At 55.9% G+C, this 20,564-nt stretch overlaps 8 protein-coding genes across 8 annotated transcripts; 5 read left to right on the forward strand and 3 right to left on the reverse strand.

Annotated features, from left to right (window-relative positions):
* Positions 1-15: 15 nt before the first annotated feature.
* On the forward strand, positions 16-2,571 carry IE81DRAFT_325872 (hypothetical protein). The gene is made up of 3 exons (XM_025514644.1): positions 16-497; positions 569-2,003; positions 2,121-2,571. Exons 1-3 carry the CDS (start codon positions 154-156, stop codon positions 2,217-2,219), a joined length of 1,878 nt encoding a protein of 625 aa, XP_025367285.1. The 5' UTR covers positions 16-153; the 3' UTR covers positions 2,220-2,571.
* On the reverse strand, positions 2,110-4,022 carry IE81DRAFT_317066 (Lumazine-binding protein). The gene is made up of 5 exons (XM_025512570.1): positions 3,726-4,022; positions 3,469-3,606; positions 3,153-3,364; positions 2,713-3,075; positions 2,110-2,629 (listed from the first exon to the last, which is right to left on the reverse strand). Exons 1-5 carry the CDS (start codon positions 3,739-3,741, stop codon positions 2,387-2,389), a joined length of 972 nt encoding a protein of 323 aa, XP_025367286.1. The 5' UTR covers positions 3,742-4,022; the 3' UTR covers positions 2,110-2,386.
* Positions 4,023-5,062: 1,040 nt separating this feature from the next.
* On the forward strand, positions 5,063-9,181 carry IE81DRAFT_362020 (hypothetical protein; the record flags this gene model as incomplete). The annotated part of the gene is made up of 6 exons (XM_025516735.1): positions 5,063-5,501; positions 5,589-5,956; positions 6,035-6,202; positions 6,278-6,349; positions 6,424-6,924; positions 6,986-9,181. Coding segments are annotated over 6 exons (3,558 nt in total), but the record flags the coding sequence as incomplete, so codon positions are not given.
* A 22-nt stretch (positions 9,182-9,203) lies between these two features.
* On the reverse strand, positions 9,204-10,001 carry IE81DRAFT_325876 (hypothetical protein). Its single transcript, XM_025514645.1, has 2 exons — positions 9,844-10,001; positions 9,204-9,743 (listed from the first exon to the last, which is right to left on the reverse strand). Exons 1-2 carry the CDS (start codon positions 9,980-9,982, stop codon positions 9,409-9,411), a joined length of 474 nt encoding a protein of 157 aa, XP_025367288.1. The 5' UTR covers positions 9,983-10,001; the 3' UTR covers positions 9,204-9,408.
* A 1,800-nt stretch (positions 10,002-11,801) lies between these two features.
* Positions 11,802-14,439, forward strand: IE81DRAFT_325877 (DNA ligase/mRNA capping enzyme). The gene is made up of 11 exons (XM_025514646.1): positions 11,802-12,602; positions 12,683-12,823; positions 12,912-12,930; positions 13,003-13,035; positions 13,102-13,209; positions 13,285-13,440; positions 13,508-13,608; positions 13,670-13,776; positions 13,848-13,860; positions 13,923-13,945; positions 14,022-14,439. Exons 1-11 carry the CDS (start codon positions 11,950-11,952, stop codon positions 14,180-14,182), a joined length of 1,515 nt encoding a protein of 504 aa, XP_025367289.1. The 5' UTR covers positions 11,802-11,949; the 3' UTR covers positions 14,183-14,439.
* A 323-nt stretch (positions 14,440-14,762) lies between these two features.
* On the forward strand, positions 14,763-16,253 carry IE81DRAFT_325879 (ribosomal protein L24). The gene is made up of 5 exons (XM_025514647.1): positions 14,763-14,796; positions 14,895-14,911; positions 15,156-15,255; positions 15,710-15,918; positions 16,077-16,253. The coding sequence occupies exons 2-5, from the start codon at positions 14,898-14,900 to the stop codon at positions 16,144-16,146; spliced, it is 393 nt and encodes a 130-aa protein (XP_025367290.1). The 5' UTR covers positions 14,763-14,796; positions 14,895-14,897; the 3' UTR covers positions 16,147-16,253.
* Positions 16,254-16,549: 296 nt separating this feature from the next.
* On the reverse strand, positions 16,550-18,697 carry IE81DRAFT_305613 (hypothetical protein). The gene is made up of 4 exons (XM_025512331.1): positions 18,082-18,697; positions 17,699-17,935; positions 17,300-17,599; positions 16,550-17,146 (listed from the first exon to the last, which is right to left on the reverse strand). Exons 1-4 carry the CDS (start codon positions 18,421-18,423, stop codon positions 16,982-16,984), a joined length of 1,044 nt encoding a protein of 347 aa, XP_025367291.1. The 5' UTR covers positions 18,424-18,697; the 3' UTR covers positions 16,550-16,981.
* A 1,018-nt stretch (positions 18,698-19,715) lies between these two features.
* IE81DRAFT_282744 (ubiquinone biosynthesis protein coq4, mitochondrial) lies at positions 19,716-20,538 on the forward strand (the record flags this gene model as incomplete). The annotated part of the gene is made up of 3 exons (XM_025511545.1): positions 19,716-20,024; positions 20,110-20,339; positions 20,409-20,538. Coding segments are annotated over 3 exons (669 nt in total), but the record flags the coding sequence as incomplete, so codon positions are not given.
* Between the last annotated feature and the right edge of the window lie 26 nt (positions 20,539-20,564).

Below are 20,564 nucleotides of genomic sequence, written 5' to 3' on the forward strand. Positions count from 1 at the left end.
CACGACGAGCCGAGCGTCGACAATCACGAATGTATCAATCACGAGTCTTCTCATCATTGTCTCGCACCAGCTGCTCCTCCTTCAGCCTCTCTCCCTCCTCTTCTCACACTCGCGCAATCTCCCTTTTGCCGACATTCCCGTCGCTCAGTCAGCATGTCGCGGGAGAGCAAAGCGGTGCTGATCGTGCACGGCTCTCACACTATTCGAGCGGGCTACGGCATACACTCCGACCTCCTTCGTCGACCTGCCTACGAGCTATCCTCGCGCGTCGGACTTCCCTCGGACTGGAGAGCGCTCAGATCTCAGCGTCTGGTATCGCAGTCGCGAGAACAGGAACCAACAAACCTTGCAGCGCTGGAGACTGAAGTACCCCTAGAGGACGATTATGTTGTGGGAGAGGAACTGGATGGCAGGCTGGGCAATGGCGAGGAGATGCGAGTGATCTGGCCCATGAAGCAAGGTGTGATCTACGATTTTCAAGCTTGCATTGCGCTCTGGTGAGTGAGAGCGCCATGGTCTTTGAATTGCTCATGGCCATGTCGTAGTGACCGCACGCACTTTGGAACAGGCGCCACCTCTTATTCCGCATGATGCCGCTCAGACCTAGTCTGAACGACTCGCCAATTCTGCTGGCTCTTCCAGCGCCCATATCGCGCTCGACATACTCTGACATCACCCGCATCTTCTTTGAGCTCTTCAATGCGCCCTCCTTGGCTATATTGGAGCAGCCGCTGCTGTCCGCGTATGCCGTGGGATCACTGGGCGGCTTGGTGGTGGACGTGGGATGGGAGAGCATCAATGTCGCTCCCGTCATTGACTGTATGGTGCTTCCAGGTAACGTTCAGACATGTAGGATAGGCATGAAACACCTGACGCTGTACTTGGCACATCTTCTGAGGAGGGACAACTCCTTGACGGACGCGCTCATCCAGCTGGATGCCAAATCTGCAGCGGCCGCATCAAAAGACACTCAGCAAGCAGCAGCTTCGGCTTCCTCGTCCAAAGATTCTAGCTTGGCTGAAGAGGCTCTGCAGCGCTCATTTGTCGCCTTGGCCCAGCAATTGATCGAAGAAGGCAAAGCCAAGCTTGAAGAGGGGGATAATGGCGCTGCAGGCAAAAAAGGTGCGACCGCTGCCGCCGCCGGTGAAGGCGAAGAGGAGGAGGAGTTCGACATTGCTGCTGCTCTCATCGCTGGGCGAGAAAAAGCCGCTATGGAGGAGCAGGAAAAGAGGAACAAAGCTGCTCTAGTTGAAGAGGGCGAGACTGACCAAGCTCCGAAGGAGAAAGATGCCAGGTCTGTGCAGGCGGAAGAGGAAGATGCAGGCCAAGCTGGTGCGACGGAGGACCCGGAGGCCGTGACCACCAAATTTAGGGGCAAGACTTTGAAGATAGCTCCTCAACCATTGCGCAACTTCATTCAAGCTCTATACGAGCCCTCGTTGCTGGCCAATGTGAGGGGTATCAAGTCCGGCACATTTCAGGCGTCAGGCGACAGACCATTTGGCGTGGGAGGTCTCGCGGAGGAGAGGATCAATGTGGACGCGCTGGATGCCACCTTGGGTTTGGACCAAGAATACATGCTAGGTCTTCGAGGTCTTACAGAGGTCATTCATTCGGTCATAAACTCCATACCGGAAGATGAGCGTCGGTCTACGTTGTGGGAATCGCTCGTCATTACGGGAGCACCGGTTCAGGGACTGAAAAAGCTGTCCTTGTCAGTCATTCAAGCCAGCTCGAAATACGTCGCTTCGGCAGCAGCTTTGGCAGCGGCCTCTGCAGCTGGCGGACCAAACGGAGGACCTTCGGCTTCCTTCATGCTTGGGGGGGCAGTCGGAGGTGATGGAGGAACTCCGGGTCTTGCTCCTTCTACCATGGGCTTGAGCGATAGCAGAATGACGGGACAGCCCACCAACGTCAGAGCTCTGCAAGTGCCAGACTATTTTGCAGAGTTCAAAGGTAGGACGGATCTGGCTCCCTTTTTGGGCGCTACCATATATGGCAAGGTGAGTCGAAGCGGTGTGAACGAGCAGACCTCTGTAGCCATACAAGTATGCGCTGCGAGCAAAAGTGCGACACTGACTGATCGCATCTATGATGCACCCTGCTTTTGATGCTGCAAGCTCGTGTTCAGCGACCCGCACGGCAAATCGTACGTCACGAAGCAACAGTACAACGAAAAGGGGCCCAGCGTCCATTTTGCCGTCATTGCAGCCTCATGAGGAGCTGGTTCACAATCTGTAAAGCGCACTACCGAGTCACTGCTGCGAGCCCAATTCCCATGCTTTTTCCCTCCCTTGGAGCAACAGTAGCCCCTCTCGTCATGCCAAGACGAATCATGTAAGCGATTTAGGAAATTGGCCATGCCACGTATTGCGCTTTCGATGTTCTATCTGGAAGGACTGCTCTGCTCTGACAGTACCCTCCGGACAGTTCTCTCGATGAAAGCCGCAAGAGCATCAGAGGCCGTTCTGCCCGCGGTTTGCGTCTGACTGAGCGCGGCCGCACCAGCATCCACACCGCTCGTACCAAAGGCCTTGCCGCCTTCTGAAGTAGGCGCAAGGTCTGATGTGGACGCTCCGACCGACCCCGCTGCTCCCACCACTGCCCTGTAGACGTACTTGCCGACCATCTGTAGTGCAAGGAGTCATCCACACCCGATCAGTTTCCGTGGTAGCCGGCTCCTTTGCAGCTATGCCCAGCTTTGAAACTCACATCCAGTTCCACATTCACCGTCTCACCCGGCTTTTTCTTGCTCAATCCGATGGCATCCTGAGTGTGAGCGATGAGCATGACGCTGAATTCCACATGCTCCTTCACGTCTCCAACTGGTCTAGCACCGCCTTCCGATTCCGGCTGACCGGCCGTAGAGTTCAAAGGTCCGCCTTCGGCTGGACTGACGTCGATCAGCGTGAGAGATGCTCCGTCTAGCGTGATGTAGCCCTTGGGAATGAGGTAGGGGGAAAGAGAGGAAGGAAGAGGCAGCAGCTCGGGAGAATTGTTGAGACGTAGAACCAGAGTGAGCGCATTGCCTGTGGGTGTGACTTTGACAAGCATCGCGGTGGTATCGACATGACCCTGGGGGGTCAAAAAAAAAAAAGACGAGGAGCAGGTGAGCATTTCCAAGCGGACCAAAATCCTGCGCTCCTACGTACCTGAACGAAATGTCCACCAAACCTCGTCTTTGCACCCATCGCCCTTTCGCAATTCACCCTGTCTCCTACTTTCAAACTTCCCAAGTTTGTCTTTTTGAGCGTTTCGGGCGCCACGCCAATCTTGAACCAGCCTTTCTGATGGGCACCTGCGCCATCCTGCGCTTCGGGCGAGGCCTTTTCCGCGTCAAAGGCGGTAACTGTCAAGCATGTGCCTGTTCACATCGCGAGCACCCAATGGCAGATCGTGGCGCGCAAGCGCAAGCTGCAATTCAGCAAAAAGTGCGGCAATCGCGATGCTCAAACAAGAGCCGCTCACCATTCACGGCTATGCTATCGCCGATATGACAGTCGTCCAGGATATCTGCGCAACCTCCAATGATGAGACTGTACCCCCCGCCTCCACCCTGCCCGTCATCCTTTTCCTTGACCACCACTATTGTGGCGAGCAGCTCGACTGCATCACCGAGCGGCCCGAGTCGGAATGGAGTGGGGGGGGTGAGTGAGAGGTTCAAGTCAACCGATTCGTCTGCGTTGCTTCCCCTCCGAACGCGGCTTTGACCGCCTGACACGCACCGATGCCTGTGAACATGCTTGATCTGTGGATTGCTCGAGCTGAATATCCCTTGTGCAAAATCTGCGCTTGCAACCGAACAATTTGCGATCTGCAGTTGTGCTCAAATCGTGATTGTGGTGGTGCGGCATCGCGCTTCAGATCACTGATTCGATTGACTTTTGAGCTCACCCCCTCTCCTGCTCGGGACTCGTGACTGCTCGAGCTGATTCACAACACACTTGACTCGCGAACCGTCAGCATGCACATAGCTTGTGGAGCGGCGGCCCTGCGCGGTCCCACCATGAACGGTCCACGTGATGAGCACGCTCATCCGACTCGTGACTCTTGACTCTTGATTCGATCCTTATAATTGACTGACCCGTGACTCGTGGCTTTGACTCTCAACTCGACTCATGACTCAGACTCATCAGCAGACTCACGACTCAAGATTCGCTGGCGGGGCGATCGCGCGTTGCTGCTGATGCTCGGGCCAAGGGACCACGCGCAGCTTGACGTCACATCACGCACGTCCCTTGATGACAGATGATAGCCCCAGCAGCAGTACAGCGCCGTACGCCGCGAGGTAGGACGCGGCTGTCCCAGCAAAAAGCTGTACCGGTACCGGTACATTCAAGTGATTACCTTTATGGCTCAGGCATGGCTTGCATGCGGTCGAGCCATGCAACCACAGCGAACGTCAGCAGCCAGCCATGCAGCCAGCAGCAGTCGACGGATCGTGATGATAATTAGTTCGTCTGCGTGAGGCGTGCGTTCCATCATGCGTGTCACGAGAATTTGAATCTTGAATGTCGTGCATGGGCGTTGATGACGATTGTGAATCTTGAATCGTGAATTTGAATGTGAATGTTGTCTGCTTTCGATGAATCCACCGATCGATCGTCGGCGAGAGAGCATTCATACTCAAATGCGGAACCAAAATCCAGCAAGCACGAAGGTGTGTGCTATTTGAGGAACGCCAGCACGCGTCATCCCGCTCATCCTGCCTTGCATATATGCTCACTCACACAACTCACACTCACGACTGATCAGCCTTGCTACTCACCACTACCACCTTTACGCACCGGACAGCGCGAGATTTGACCACCCCTTCCGCATACCCCCCCCCCCCCCCCTCTCCACGTTGGCCCGACATGCCACCCAAAAAGAATGCCAGCGCAGCGCGCAGAGGAGCTCAGGCACAGATAGCGACGTCCACCTTTGATGAGAAGCCGCCGATCAAGTTTGACGATGAGTTGAGGTCTGTCAAGTCCAGACGAGCTGTCAAAAAGGTTCGTACCCAGCAATGGAACACGTGCAAAGCTGGTCGCATTCAAAACGCTGACATCTCCCGCTTTTTCCCCGCTCTCAGGGCACCTTCCTTGGCGCCTTGACCAGCTTTGGTGTGCGATTGGCGCTATTCTATACGCTCTTTGCGGCTTTGTGGTCTTGCTCAAAGCAACCCTTCACATTCAAATTCAATCCTCGAGACAATTCCCAAGTCTGTCGAACATTGGCACAAAGCAAAGCAGCCTTGGAGCCGCACTACCAAGCGGCATGGAAAGACGTTGAGCCTTGGATCTCTCCGTACGTCGAGCCCGTCGCTCCTTACTACAGAAGCGCGGTCAGGTTTAGCAGCCCGCATGTAAAGGCTGCCAACAAGAGGGGTCATCTGCTCTGGAAGGCTCATGGGGAGCCGGTCACGAAGCGTCTTGTCAAGCAAGCCCACACCTTTGCTGCGCCTCACATCAAGACAGCAAGAGGACACTACAAGAAGAGCGTCAAGCCTCACGTAGACAGTGAGTCCTGCTGGTCTCTACATCTTTGCAGAGTCTTTGAGTTGGCATGGCTGACAATGAACGATCTCCTTCGGCCGCCCTTTCCAGCGGCCCAGGCCACCATCAAGCCATATCAAGATATATACGCGCGAGATGTGCACCCCTACGTCCTCGAAGCGCAAGTGCTCTCCGCTCGGCTCTTCCACCAATCTCTGCGCACGTATCAGAACGATGTGCATCCTCGTCTGCTCTCCGCACTGGCTGTGACGCACAGAACCTACGTCACTCATGTGGATCCGGCTATCCGGAGGGGCTACAGCGTGTGGGTGCGGCCTCAGGTTGAAAAGGTCCTCGCAAGGCTGTTCCAGCGCAAAGCGCACGCTGTCGGAACAGAAGCTATCGATCAGGCGTCTGTTCGCGCGAAAGATGCCAGGAGCGAAGGTCAAGTGAAGGCGAGTCAGGCCGTCGAAGCTGCAGTGAGTCGCAAATTTTTCATCGCGGGGGGTTTTTCAGTCGTGCGGCTGATCGAGGAGCGCGTCGTTGGCGCCGCTCAGCAGGCCTCTGCACGCAGAGCTCAGGAAGACCCGACGATCATGGATCGCCTAAACAAGGCAAAGGACGCCATCTCTGGCAAGAAGCCATCTCACGAAGATCCCATCCAAGCCGCGGCTCTCGATGCAGAGCTGGACGCAGAGCTAGCGACTGTGAAGAAGGAACTCGAGGTGAGTGGTGAATCAGGGTGGGAGGAGCTGCTCGATCAGGCTTGCTGACCAAAGACCGTGTGCTGCGCTCGCAAGGCGTGGGAAGATGGCATGCTGAAGCTCATCGAAAAAGAGTACGGCCTCGTCACTGAGAGGCTGGCTGAACTGGTTAGTGTGCAATCAGACTCAACCGCAAGCGTGCTGTCGCCGAGCTCACCCATGCGGTTCTATCTTTTTCAAAGCGTAATGGCCGGCTTGCGGATCTCCCTGATAGATTCGCTTCTCTGACAGAGAGCTTCGTTGAAGACGAAGTGGCTACCGCTCTCTCCAAATTGGAGCGCAGCTTCCGCAAGATTTCCAACGACCAAACCATCGAAAGGGTCGCGGAGCGTGTCGAGAAAGCACGCGCGGAGACCGAGGTGCAAAAAGACAGGCTCTCAGCCAGCCGTGCAGCTTTGGAAGCCTCGCTGAACGCCTATGCGGGCGAGTTGGAAGCGGATGAGGAGTCGAGCATCCATGCGAGCGTTGCTGAAGTCAAGAGATTTTCGGACGAAGCCACAAAGTTCTTTGTCAAGACGATGGAGAAGGCCAAGTTCACCGCTACCGAGGAAGAGTGGGAAGGCTGGGCAAGTGGACTCTCTGTGCGTGCTGAGATGTACGAGGAGGAGCTTGAAGCCGTGAGGATTGGCGAACGCAATGTTCGATCGGGCATCAATGCCACCGATTTGGCAAAGGAACCTCAGGTGAGTTCATCCCTTGTCAAGGCAGTGTAAGGCGACAGCTTAGACAGCAGCATATGCACAGATCCCTCCTCGCATCGCAGACCTTCGCAAGTCTGCCACTTCTCTCTACGCATCAGCCATCAAGGAGCTCGACCGCTTTGCTTTGTCCGCCGAAGCGCAGCTTCGCGGAGAAGGAGTGCAGACGTCCGTCGGAGAAGCGACCGAAGCGGTGGCTGAACGTGCGCAGCAACTGAGCGAGCAAGCAGCGGCTGCCATGCTAGGCGCTGCAGCCGCCGCACGAGCCCGGCTTGGCTTGGCACCGAAGGATGATGGCATCTTGGCTCGGGTCAGCGCCAAAGCTGGAGAGATGGCCGACGCTGCTGCTTCTCAAGCCGCGGACGCTGCAGAGCAGGTACGAACGGTTGCGAGGAGCGCCGCTTCTGCTGCTGGGGCCACACCTTCTCCTGAGGGCGTGCGTGAGCACGCAGAGTCCCTCTTTGGAGTGGCGACTGACCAGGCTGCGTATGTTCAGGACGTGGTGGCGGAGAAGGCCGCATCTGCCAGCGCCGAGTACCTTGCGACGAAGAGGGAGCCTTTGGCGGAGAGTCTGTTTAACGCTGCCACTTCCAGCGTGGGCGAAGCCTACGAGAAACTCGCCTCGCAGGCCAAAGAGGCCACGGCTGCTTTCCAGCCTAGCTCCACGGGATATGCAGAAAGCCTTTTCAATGCAGCGACCTCCAGTGTCGGCGAGGCCTACGAGAGAGCCGCTTCGGCCGCTTTTGAACCCGAGCAAACTCCTGTACATCGGCAAGTTTTCGATTCTGCATCTCGAGTAGCAGAAGGCGCAGCTGCTGTCGCTGGCGAATACTTGGCCAACGCAGGCGAGGCAGCGGGCAGCGCACAAGACGCAGCCATCTCTCAACTGCACTCTGCCACGCGGAGCGCAGCTTCTGCGGCGGGCTACAAACCTACCCCTGAGACTCCTGGCGAATATGTAGAGCACGTATTCGATGGCGCTTCGTCCGCGTACGCCGACGCTGTCGATGCTGCTGCCCAGGCCTACTCGAACGCTCAAGAGTTTGCGAATCGGGCTGGTGAAGAAGCAATCTCGCGTCTTCATACTGCTAGCCGCAGTGCTGCTTCTGCCGTGGGAGCCACACCAAGCCCAGAGAATGCCGCGGACTATGCCGAAAAGATCTTCGAGGGCGCTTCGAAGGCCTACGAGGATGCTGGAAGCGCTGCTTTCAAGTACTATGCGGATGCGAGCGGAGCTGCAGGAGAGGCGCAAGAGGCTGCCATTTCTGCCCTGCACTCTGCCACCAGAAGTGCTGCGTCTGCTGCCGGCTACAAGCCCACGCCAGAGACCGCTTCAGAGTACCTGGAAAATGCCAAAGACGCCCTCTTTGCTGGAGCGAAAGCTGGCCGCGAGGCTGTTGCAGGTGTTGTGCCTGGATCTGGCAGCGAGCCCGAGGTGCCCGCCGTCGAAGCGAAGCAGGTGGACGAGGACTTTAATCACGTTGGAAAGCTGTTCAAGGGCGGTGTGGACTCCATCAAGAGCGCTGCTGCCCCTATGGTCGAAGGCGCCTCTTCCATTCTCGCCGAAGGTAGCGAAAGCGCCGCTTCTGTCGCATCGCCCTACGCGAGCGGTGCTGCCGACGCCTTGAGCGAAGCGAGCAAGAGCGCTGGATCAGTCGCTGCGGAGGCTAGCAGCGCTGGCGAGTCTCTCTTTGGCGAAGCGGGTTCCTACGCAGCGGCCGCTTCTCAAAGCGTCGTTTCCGCAGCAGGTGGGGAAGTGAAGCCGACGGATCTTGTCGGAACAGCATCGTCCATCGTCTCTCAAGCTACCGCAGCCGTCGTGTCTGGCGCATCAGACGCGTCTGAACAAGCTTCCAGCTTTTACGAATCCCTCAGCAGCGCGACGCGGTCCGAGAAGAAGCAGCAGGGCCACAGTGTGCAGCCTGAAGGAGTCGCCGAATCGGCTTATGCCGCGGTGGGGAAACAGGCAGAGGCGGCCCTGGAGAAATTGAGAGCGGCGAATGCGAGAGAGGAACGCAGGAAGGCTAGAGGAGTCAGAAGCTCGGAGGAGTTGTAAACGTGTATGCTGGCAGGGGGGGTTAGCCCGCAACCGTTCATCGCCCAACGTGCAGCGCTCCAAGGCCAAGTTGCGCAGCCCGCTGGATTGAGGCCCGAGAGGATAAGAAGGAGGCATCACCTCTTTGCCACTTTCAGCTTTATCGCAATTGTATATACACGACTTGCACTTGTCGAAGCGAGACGTTTGCGTCTCTTTCAAAGAAAGGGAAGAAACAAATTCACGCATTTGCACTAACGGAGAGATTGGAGCAAGGAAGGCGACAGGGGGCATCATATCATTAGAAAGGCAATTGTGAAGCGAAGAGTAGTAAGAATGTAGGATCTTGTGGTTGGGTTCGATTGTTGGAAGCGCTTGACTCGACTTGCACAATGCCAGCCGCGGTCTTCTCACAGAGCATCATTGCGCGTGCTCTAAGGTGCAGGCTGGGACAAGAAAGGGTCTTGCAGCTGGACCGTGCCCGTGGGCGCTTGATCGTCGACGCAGAGTCCCTGGTAGATTTCATCGCAGCGTCCGTCGGACTGCCTGACCTCCTTCAGACCGATCTCCTTTCCAACTTCAGACGTACCGCTCCATGCTCCTCCGCGGTTGCGCAGCTCGACGCATTGGAAGCGCACAAAGCCTTGATCGGGATGAGCGCGGCAGGTGGCTCGGAGCTGGACGGTGGAAGAGGCGCGCTTGTAGCATTCGCTGCGGAAGCCGTCGCACACCGTGTCGGTATTGAAGGAGCTGTCGGCGTAAAAGAATTCTGGCAAGGAGAGAAATCCGAAGATGGGCGCCAATGGGGGGGTTCAGCGTGAGGAGATTCCTTTCGGTTTTTAGAGTCGGGAGATTTTTTTGCTACTCACCACGCCTGTCGCAGAACTCGTCGTCGCAGGTCGAGGAGATGGAAGTGTCCTGAGCGACAGCAGGCGCCTCGCCAGCTGGAGCAGCAATGACAAGGAGAGGGCCAGCGAGGGCAAGAGCAGCAAGGATGGAGAAACGCATGTTGCTGATGGGGACAGGGTCGCGATGCTTTGCTTGGATTTTGCGGGACGAGTCTCGACTCGAAAGAGATGCTTTGGGTGAGGTGAAGAATGGAGGGAGATTGGATGAGAGACGAGAAAAGTGGGATGTCTTTATACACGTTTGGTAGGTGACTGCTCACTCAGGACTGTTGCCGCGGTCAATAGTGGTGCCTATAGGGTTACCGCCACATGAAGTTGCGGGCGCGCTAAGCCGGCCATCTAGCGAGCGCACTATGGCAGCAGCAGCGCTTTTTGGCTGGGATCAGCGGCGGATGTCGGCGTCCCACGGCGCAGCAGACAAGCGTGGAAATGCAGCTTCGCACGCACCATCGATCGACACCAAGCGATGGCGTGGACGTATGTCGTCGGCACATCGTGTCCGGACTCAGCAGCGAGAGAGGAGGTGTCATCATCTATCACGCCTCATTAATTCAATATAGCGGCTGACTCCTTGCTGTAGGGTCACAGGTCCGGAGCAAAAACACCTCTCAACAGCTCCACATCTCAATCCCCAATCGAATCGAGAATTGCGGTGCATTCTTGGCATCAGGAAGGAGTCTGCAGGACAGCATCGCCAAGGTGGGCGCTGCTCTGACGGTAAGGCAGCTTTGGGGACGAAGGGATGGTCAAACTTGGAAACAATCTTGAATGAGCGATCGAGCAAAGCGTCGCAGTGCACGCAACACCGGAGCGACGGGCAGTGTGAGTTCATTCAGACTGCGTGAGTGAGGTTGCAAAATAGGCTTGGTCGGGGAGGTGCGAGCATCTTACGCGGCGATGCAGGCATGTGCCGTACTCGGGATGGATGCAAAATGTCCGCCTGCACAGGAGCACGCCGGTATGAATTAAAGACAATCTAAATCTCCGCGGTGAATCGACCTCATTAACCCCTGGCTGCGATTTCTATATTCATAGATCCGCACACAGCTGAAGCTGCTGCTGCTCGATCACCATTTGATGCGGTGGATGGGGTTTCCCGAAGCTAAGCCTTTTGGCGCCGGAGCTTGATCAAGAATGTCCCCGCCTCGGTCCTTCTCTTCCAGCCCACGCGTCACTTGTGGCAGGGGGCCTTGGCTGTTGGACATTCACATGGCAGACGTCATGTATAGCAGCTTGGCAGCTGCTACAGCTACCGCGGCAGCGTTTGTCCGTCCCTCCACTCCACGCCCATGCCCACATCCGCAAGCCACGCAACTCCGTCAACCTTGCGCGCCCGAATTTGCGACGATTTCGGCCATGTACATAGCTCGCTATTACGCAAATCTACACTTACGGCTGCATGGTATACAGTACCATGGCGACTGAATGCTTAGCTGTGCTAGATGCCAAGACTCGCTTTGCTTGCGTCGCCGAAGCGGTGCAATGTGGGATCTTGAATCAAACCCAGTCGTGAGCATCATCACTTCACAGGAGCACCGCAGGAGCGCCTCCTACCACTGCAGCTCCTGTCAGAACTCACGACTGCTGCATGTGGGCCCACCTGCTCCGCACGCGGTTTCACTGCTGAGGACGTCACTCCTGACTCACTCAGGACTCGTGACCCATGACTCACGACTCAGACTCGATCGTGACTCTTGACGATAGGAGGCGAAGCGTGCTTTGGCTCAGGGAGAAGATTGCGTAAATAATCGAGAAGGTTCTGCGCAAATGCCTGCAGAATCATCACGTGTCCTCTCCTGCATGTCGTGCACTCATCGGGCTGTGTCTGTACGCGCCCCGCGCGGTCACTCAGAAGGCTGTGCCAAGCGCCACATGCTGGAAATGGGCGCAAAGTGTGCTTGCCTCCGTTGTCGTGCGGACCACCCTCCGCACCACAATCGCCAGTCCGTGCTCTTTCCTGTCGTGTTGCATGCAGATGCTCTGCCCAAGTCGACTGGCTCTACCCTTAAGCGTAGCCTCAAGCGTATTTCCCAGCCACGAGCACCATCCACATTGATCCTCTAGACTATGTTCTCGCTCACCAACCGTTTCGCATCTCGTCTTGCGCTTTCCAGACCACAAACGAGTTCCCTCGCGAGCACATACCAAGCCTTTCTGAAGAGGATGGTGCACTTCGACATTATTACTGCAGAGGTGGACGGTCTAGCCCCCAAAGTGCTGTTGCAGATCAACGAGATCAAAGAGGTGAAAGGTAGCGGAAGCTCGACGTACAAGCTCAAGAGGCTAAGTGATCACTACAGTTGTAGTTGCCCGGCATGGGCGTTCCAGGGGCGGGGCAAAGCGCCCAATCAGAGGAGCTGCAAGCATCTGAAAGGCTTGCTTGGCAATGAGTACGAGCTCAAGAGGACGGACGAAGGAAGCTCTGCTACAGCACAAGCAATGACGGACGCTAAGAAAGCTGCTGCCAAGCCCTCTGGCAGAGGCAAACGAAAGGGTACCGACACTGCAACTTCATCATCATCAGCAGACGCCTCTTCTAGCAAAAAGCGCAAGGTTTCGCAAGACGAAGGGGATGCAGTTGATGGCGTCGACATCGGCAATGGTCCCATAGGAGCTGACGGCAAGCCTTTCAAAGGCGTCATGCTTGCCAACAGCTGGAAACTTGAGGGCAAGAAGGATCCTGCAGGATATTGGATGTCAGAGAAGCTCGACGGCGTAAGGTGAGCTTCTTGCGGCGCTCGATATCGCTCGGCAATCGACTCATGCGTACTTTCTGCACACAATCGCATCGGCGACCCAGGGGCCACTGGACCGGCAAAGCGTTTGTGAGCCGGACTGGAAAGCCGATAGATGCGCCGGACAGCCTCAAGAAACGCCTGCCGAAAGACGTGCAGCTGGATGGGGAACTCTTTCGCGATCGAGACGCATTTGACGCTACAAGGTGGGTCAGCTCGGGTTTGAGGCCGATGGGATATCCTGTGGTCATCGTCCTCGACCAACGCTCATCCCGCACGAATCTTGCTTCGCAGCGGCCATATTCGTTCTGGAGTGTGTAGTCAAAATCGTAAGGCAAAGATGTTGTGCACGCAGACTGCTGACCTCCATCTCAACCTTGCGCAGCCGGGAGGTGACTGGAGTAGCATATCTTTTCTGGTGAGCTCGAATTCGAACGCTTCAATTGAGAAAGATCTGCTCATTTCCCGACTGTTCTTTACATAGATATTCGACGTTACGGGGGTGGACAAGCCGGTGGAAGAGAGGTGGGATATGGCACGAAAAGTCGCACCTGATGGTGAAATGCTCGTGGATGATGTAATCAAAGCCAAAGTAAGCGATCTTCGAATGTCTGACAAAACTCAGGTCCGGCACGGGCACTGAGGCGGCTTCCTCTTGTTCCTATAGCGTTCATGCGTGGCATTCCTGGGCCAGGTCCGTTGCGAAAGCAAAGACCATCTAGTCAAGTGGCTGCGCGATGTCGAAGCCAAGGGAGGAGAAGGAGTGATGCTTCGCCAGCCGGGAAGCGCTTACAAAAGCAGTCGATCTGACGCCTTGCAAAAGGTACGTTGCTGGACGTTCCTCGCCGACTTGCAAACGATCTTCTGACGTCCGTATCTGACGCCTGCAGGTAAAGTCTTTCTACGATGCTGAGGCCATCGTGGTCGGACACAACAAAGGAACAGGACGGCTGGCCAACGCATGTGGTTCTTTGCGTTTGAAGATGGCAAAGTGAGTGGGACCTTGCACCGGATGCTCGGCCTCTCAGCTGACACGCACGCGGCACCTTTAGTGGGTTGGAATTCGACTGCGGCAGCGGTTTGACAGACTCTCTGCGTTTCGCTTTCAAGCCAGAGGTGGGAAAGATAGTCGTGTACCGCTTTCAGGATTTGTCGATGGGTGAGTCGCAGGGCTGTGTTTCATGCAGCGTGCGCAGCTCAAGTCGTTATGCACCACTCTGTTCCCACTAGATGGCACTCCAAGGTGAGTGGGCTCCCACATGGGCGTCCGGCAGGCTGAGCTGACCTGGCCATACTATTCCATAGGTTTCCGACTTTTCATGGGGAAGGTGAGCAGAGAGGCGAGCGTCTAGGGAGAATCGCACGGCTGATATCAAAGGTGCTGTGCTACATTCTACACGACAGCTTTTGACAAGACGGAGCCAAAAGATGCCGATGTACGATCTACCAAACTGAGAGCTGCAAAGAAAGCGTCAGAGCAGCAGCAGGCTGGAACGCCGACCGAGTCTGAAAGCGAATCTTCAGCCAAGAAGAAGACAGTTCGCAAGAGTCGCAAGAAGGAGTAAAAATGTGCCTGTACGCGTAACGAAGAAGATTCCCCACCTCCAAATGGACGCGGGTCCCCTTTGCCAAATTTGGTTGCGATTTTGCTTGAGGTACCCTCTCCACAATGCGATACCTTTGCCTGGTGGAGCAGAGCGAGCATCAGACTGTAGCTACCACCAAAGACGGCACTGAGCTTCATCCGCACACACGTAGCTATTCGCGATTCGCGACGTCGTCTTGAAGACTGCCTCCTTTCTTGACCACCACGAATCGTGAATCAATTGTGAATGCAGAATCACCCTGAGAACCACACACATTCGTGACCAGTGTGAGTTCAGCATTTTTTGAGGTTGGAGAATGCAGATTGTTCTAGATAAGAACGCGTCTCCTGCGTAGCGATGGACTTTGAAAGCTCGGCCGAGGCGCAGGATTGCGCGCACAGCGCGCTGCGGGCAGCGCGACGACGAGGCTCCAGCATGGGCCTTTGACCCGGCTGCTGCATGGCTGCTGTAGGCTGCTGCTACCTGTGTCTCGCGTGGCCAAACGTCGAAGAAAGGTCCCAGCTAGGTTGCTACGAAGCTTCACACTGGCTCCTCTCCTCTACCATCGACCACCTCAAGAATATCAATCGCCCGTGAGCAACGTCACGAAACTTTCACGGCCATCGCGAGCATCCTCAACTGACTCGATTTCCGCATCCGCCCGCCTCCACGAACCCTTTCGATTGAATAGAAAATGGTGTCCTCTTCGTGCGTTACACATTTCTCCAGCTCGGAACCTCGGATTGTGCTTGCGATGACTAATGCTCTCCTCTCCCCTCGCCCCTTTTTCCGCATTCCTCAACGCTCGAATCGATTGGCTGTGCTGCATGCCCCCTAATGCGCATACTTTCGCCGACGTCCAACTTCCCGGTCCATTTCGACCCCGCCATGCTCCATCGCCATCTATGAACGCTATTCGCATTGGTCGTTGCAACACACCACAAACATGTAGTCGACGCACTTCGCGCAAGCTGCACTTCTCGGCGCCTAGCCACCTTAGGCGCAAGATCATGAGCAGCGGCCTCTCCAAGGAACTGCGAGGTGAACATGGCGTGAGTTGTTCGTCCCCGCAGAGAGTTGAGGTGGTCGTGTTGCGAGGAGGAGCAGGATTTGCAAAAAAGCATAGCAGTGATGGGAATCGGGATGGGATGGTCAGCGCCGGTCGTCGAGGCAAGGAGAGGGGATGCGTGCATGGAGTTGATGTTCGAACGGCGACTTGGCGATGCCGGGCTCTGGGTTCAACGTAGTGTCGCGCTTCCTGGTTGATGCGTGCCATTCATCGTTGCATGGCCATGCATCCTGGGGCAAGGCGGTCGAAGCTCGCGCGCTTAACACAGCCAAGTCTCAAGAGTCAAACAATGAACGAGTGGAGGTGTACCGGTCCGACTAAGGTCTGGCAGGTAGTTTGGCTATGTCGTGGCCGAGCAGAGCAAAGCGGGACGTCTGGCATCGACGATCAGGGCGCGTTCAACTGACTCGGTCTGCATTTTGGAACACGTCATACAGGTCCGCTCTCTCCCCGTGCGCAGGGATGACGAGGTCCTGATCGTTCGCGGAAGCTCCAAGGGTCGCGAGGGAAGAGTTCAACAAGTCTACAGGAAGAAGTGGGTCATCCACGTTGAGCGTGTGAGCCGCGAGAAGACCAACGGAACTACCGTTGCTCTGCCGATCAGCCCTTCCAATGTCGTCATCACCAAGCTGAAGATGGACAGAGAGTGAGTGTGGCGCAAAGCGAGATGGGATTGGTTTCACAGTCGAGGCGCAGATCGGACTGCCGGGGCGAAAGGGGAAAGGGCTCGGCTCGGCTTGGAACAGTGTCGGTGGGCGTATGCGAAGTCTAACTTCTGAATCTCTTTGATGCCTTGCCCAACAGCCGCCAAAACCTCATCAACCGCAAGGCTGCTAACGCTGGCAGTGCTCCAACGAAGAAGGAGGAGGCATAAACCGTCTCGAGTCTCTTTGACCAATTGCTTCCACCCCGGCTGCCTACTATCGATCACTTGCCCCGTCCGTCTCGCAACACTCTCACCGAGGGGGTTCGAACGAGCTCCCTCTCTCTCGTCAAGTACACATGCCCATCCCAAGCATGCTCCATTGAAGCGGCTGTTCACTCTTTGAAAAGTGTTCGGACCAAAACTCATACTTGAAATGTCATGTAACACAAGTCAAGCAGACCAAGAATGCCCGTCATTGCGTGATTCTGGGGCCAGACCGAGTGGCCGAACGAGAGTGCAGGCGGCGAGGCGCTTCTTCACCTCATGCACGCTTGAGGAGAGTCTTTGCAGGTCTTTGTCGGAGATGATGCTGGCAGTACAATCGACAGACGGCCTCTGCGACACGACTGCTGGGTGATGATGATGCTATTGTCTGCAGAGGCATTGATGAGGCAAGGGAATCGAATCGGAGTGGATTGAATTCAACGCTCCAGTACGTGAAAGCACAGGGGGAAAAGAGCGAAAGTGATGTTGCGTGTGCGCTCAGGGTGGAGGACGTGCAGTTCAGCTGTTGTCCTCGCGTTGGAGGTTGCGTACCTCCGTTCGCCCAAAGCCGTCTCGTCTGCTTGACCATGACCAAATATACGTCGAACAAGATGCCAGATCTGATCTGATCAATCACAAGCTCTGAGCCGGCTCGGTGTTTACATGAAAGGGGGATTGGGAGGCAGGCTTTGGGTGTGATGAGCAAGCCGCACCCTTTCAAGCAGATACCTGCTGATCCTGAACTTTTGGCGCCAAGTTGGAAGGAGAAAGAGTCTTGGAGTGCTAAGCTAGACGCCCCTCAAGCAGCAGCAGCAGGCTGACCGAAAGCCTGTTCCAGATCTTGCAGGAGGACAGGTAGCTTGGCGTACTCTACCAGCAGCATGCGTCCATACATTGGCGCTTCGTACGTATCCGCCGCATCCTTTGGAGGTGGAAAGCGGAAAATGTGAGCGGCTGTAGCGTGCTGCGAGAATGAGGAGTGAGGCGCCGGGGGGGGGATCAGTTTGATGGTCAAAAAAAGTCGACGTTTGCCTCCCCCAAAGTCTTGGCCAAGTTGGACGAGCTTGGGACTATGGCTAGACTATGAAACACGTGGAGGTGAAAGACGCAGACGCACCTTGAGTATGAATTCGTCCTCGGGATGAAAAGCGTGATGATCCGAGCCGGCCGCGCCCATCGATGTTTGATCCTTCCCATTCGCACCGCCTCCTATCGGTGCTGCACCAGATTGCAATCTTCGGAGCGCATCAGCAGCCGATGACGATGATGAGGTCTTCGTCTTTGTTCCTCTTCTTCGTTTCTTCTTTTGTTGCTGTTGCTTCGTGGAAGATGCACCGTTTTCGGATGCCGATTCTTCGTCGGAGCTGAAGGCTGCGGCGCTAAATATGCGAGCAAAGAAGATCAGGTGGGTGGGTTTCTGGAAAAGGGTCACACAAGCGAAACAGGTCGTGTTAGCCCGAGTAGCGTCTAGTGAGCTGCCGTGCCTGCTGCAAAAGCACGGTGGAGCTTGGCTCACCTGTGCCAATTGACTTTCGATTTCTTGTGCCAGGATACGATAGAGCGGAGTGGCTATCTGAGCAGGCAGGTTCACCATCCTCTCGTGCAGGACCAAATACGGTCGATGGGCAGTGTTGCTGGACGACAGAACGTCGGAGATGGCTTGCGAGGCGCTAGAGCTGGAGCCGACGGACTTGGAGGCGAGTCTTGCAGAGAAGAAGTTGTGCAGCGTCTGAGAAGCTGCGGAGGAGGTGTCCTGGGCGGTGTGCGTGCCAAAGGTGCGAGTGAGCAGAGCAGAGCGAGGTCAAGGTGTGAGGGAATGGCGGAATCTTGCCGTTTGCGTTTGCGCCTGCGTCATGCGCTGCATGCAGTGTAGCATTCTGATCCGACTCGCCGACTCACTTTTAGATCGACCAAGCTCACAAAAGCATAAGGATCGCTATCATCTTCTTGATCCACCTTCACCACTGTTCCCACTCCACTCGACGCAGCCAAGCCAATCACATGATCCGCCACTTTTCCAAGATCCAATTGCTCATCGCGCGTCGAGTAGGTGTAGAATAGTTGCTGCAATTGACGCTTGATAGAGTGGAAATCGATGTCGGTGGGGGATGTAAAGTCGAAAGAGACGTTGATAAAGTCGATGTCGCTAGAGGAAGAGGAAGAGGAAGATGAATGGCTGGATGAACGAGCTCGACGTTTGCTCGAAGCTCCCACCGCTGCTGCTGCTGCTGCTGCTGACATGGTGCGGGAAGGGCAGTGGTCGGGCTGCCTTTGTGATGAGAAGTGAATGCCTGCTCGGTCTTGATGGCGAGGAGAAGACAAGGGGCGAGGATGATGGCGCAAAGGCTTGACACGACGGAGTGTCGCGGGGGGGGACGAGGCAGGGTGTGCATGTATGTGCGAGTCGTGAGTCGTGAGTCGTGAGTCGTGAGTCGTGAGTCGTGAGTCTTGACCATCAGCTGCGCTCACTCAATCGCACAACGACCTCGCTCACCATTCGTGATTCACATTCGTGTTTCGACGCGAGGATCAGCTTCCACGCGTTTGGCGCCTCCTGCACGCACGCCAGAAGAATCAAAAATCCAATCACGAATCAAATTCAAAATTTGGCGCGATGCCACCGGTCACGTGTTTCAAAATTGGCATCGCCTGCTGATGATATGGCAGAAACAAATCTTGATGAATGTTTGTGGAGAAAGGCAAGGCGGCGGGTCAAAGTCATCGCTTAATTGTTGAAGATGAAAGCTGTGTGGAAATTGTGAAGTTACGATCAGAGTATCAAATTAGAGTATCGAATGAAATGACTTGATTACGACTCACCAATCTTGACTCGAAGGCCCTGCACGCAAGACTCGAGACTCACACTCAGACTCTGACTCTTGACTCGAGACTCACTCCATTCGTGATTCACCGATTCAGGATCAGATTCGTGGGATCGGTTGCGTTTGCGTCTGCGTCTGCGTCTGCGTCTGCGTCCTGCGTCTGCGTCCTGCGCCCGCCACTTCGACACTAGCAACGCGTACACCGCGGTACGCACGCACACCCTTGCGGCTTGCTCAATCACTCACCCACCCACTCACACTCAGCTCGCCATCGGTCGCGCGATTCATCGATCGCTGTCAAGCCAAAGGTCGAGCGTGGCTCAAGAAAGTGTCTGCATAGTCAACTAGAGGAAGCGCTGCTCTTTCTCAAAGCTTTGCATCTCCTCTTCACCCCATCCCATCTCATCCGTGCAGTTCCCACCGAGCATTCGTTGCCCCTAGCACACGGCACCAGACATGGAGCGCACAGTGCTGAATGCTGCTCGAGAGGCTTGTCGCAGGACAGGATGGGAACGACAAGGAGAGAGGCTGACAGTGGCGTGTCCGCGTCAATCGGCTTGTTTCCGCGCCCGCAGCACCGCCATCACCTCGCGCTCCTCCTCTTCATCATCATCTCGCACCGCATCATCGTCCACCTCTGGCACAAGCACAAGCACAAGCACGAACGCAGACGCAGACGCGAGCTCATCATCTCTGCATACCTCCGCCCCCATTCCTCTTTCATCGCCGCACAAATTCTTCTTGGGCTTGGGATCAGCCGCAGCATCTCTCCTAGATCCTTCGCGCGGCGATCAGATAGCCCTGCTCTCCGAACTCTCTTCCGAACCTTTTCATCTTGCTCGCATGAGGGATCAGATGCTGGCGAGCGAAGAAGGTAGGCGGATCTTGTTGGACAGACCTCAGATCAATACAAAGACGGTGGATATGGCATACCTGAGAAGCTTGCCGGAGGGAACGTTTGGGAACGAGTATACCAGATGGTTGGATTGGTGTGGCGTTGGTCCGGATACGAGGGCAGAGGTGAGTCATGGCGAGGAGGCCTTGAAGCGTTTGCGCAATAAGCATGCGTTCCTCGAGAGCATGACCGCCCCCACCTCACCCACAGGTGCTTCACGTAGACGATCCAACTTTGCGCTACATTATGGCTCGCAATCGACAATCGCACGATATGCACCACCTGCTATGCCTCATGCCCGTCTCCCACTTGGGCGAGACGGTGGTGAAGATGTTCGAAGCGAGTCATTTTGGTCTGCCCGTATCCTACTTGTCCGCCCTTGCCGGTCCCCTACGTCTCTCGGCGGAGGAAAGGGCAAAGCTTTTGGGCTTTGGGCTCGCGTACGGGTCTGGGCTCGAGTCTGAATCTGGAAGCGCACAAGGGCATGCTACAGCGAGCGGTCCGGCAAGAGGTCTGGCAGCGTGGGCTTGGAGACAGGGACAGATCACTAGCCCTCTGATCAATGTGTATTGGGAAAAGAGATGGGAGCAGGACTTTGGGGAATTGAGGAGGGAATTGGGCTTCGATGAAGACCCGCCTTTTAGAGTGGCGTACGATGCGAAGAG

The sequence above is a fragment of the Ceraceosorus guamensis genome (assembly GCF_003144195.1).
Source record: "Ceraceosorus guamensis strain MCA 4658 unplaced genomic scaffold IE81scaffold_79, whole genome shotgun sequence".
NCBI classification, from domain to species: domain Eukaryota; kingdom Fungi; phylum Basidiomycota; class Exobasidiomycetes; order Ceraceosorales; family Ceraceosoraceae; genus Ceraceosorus; species Ceraceosorus guamensis.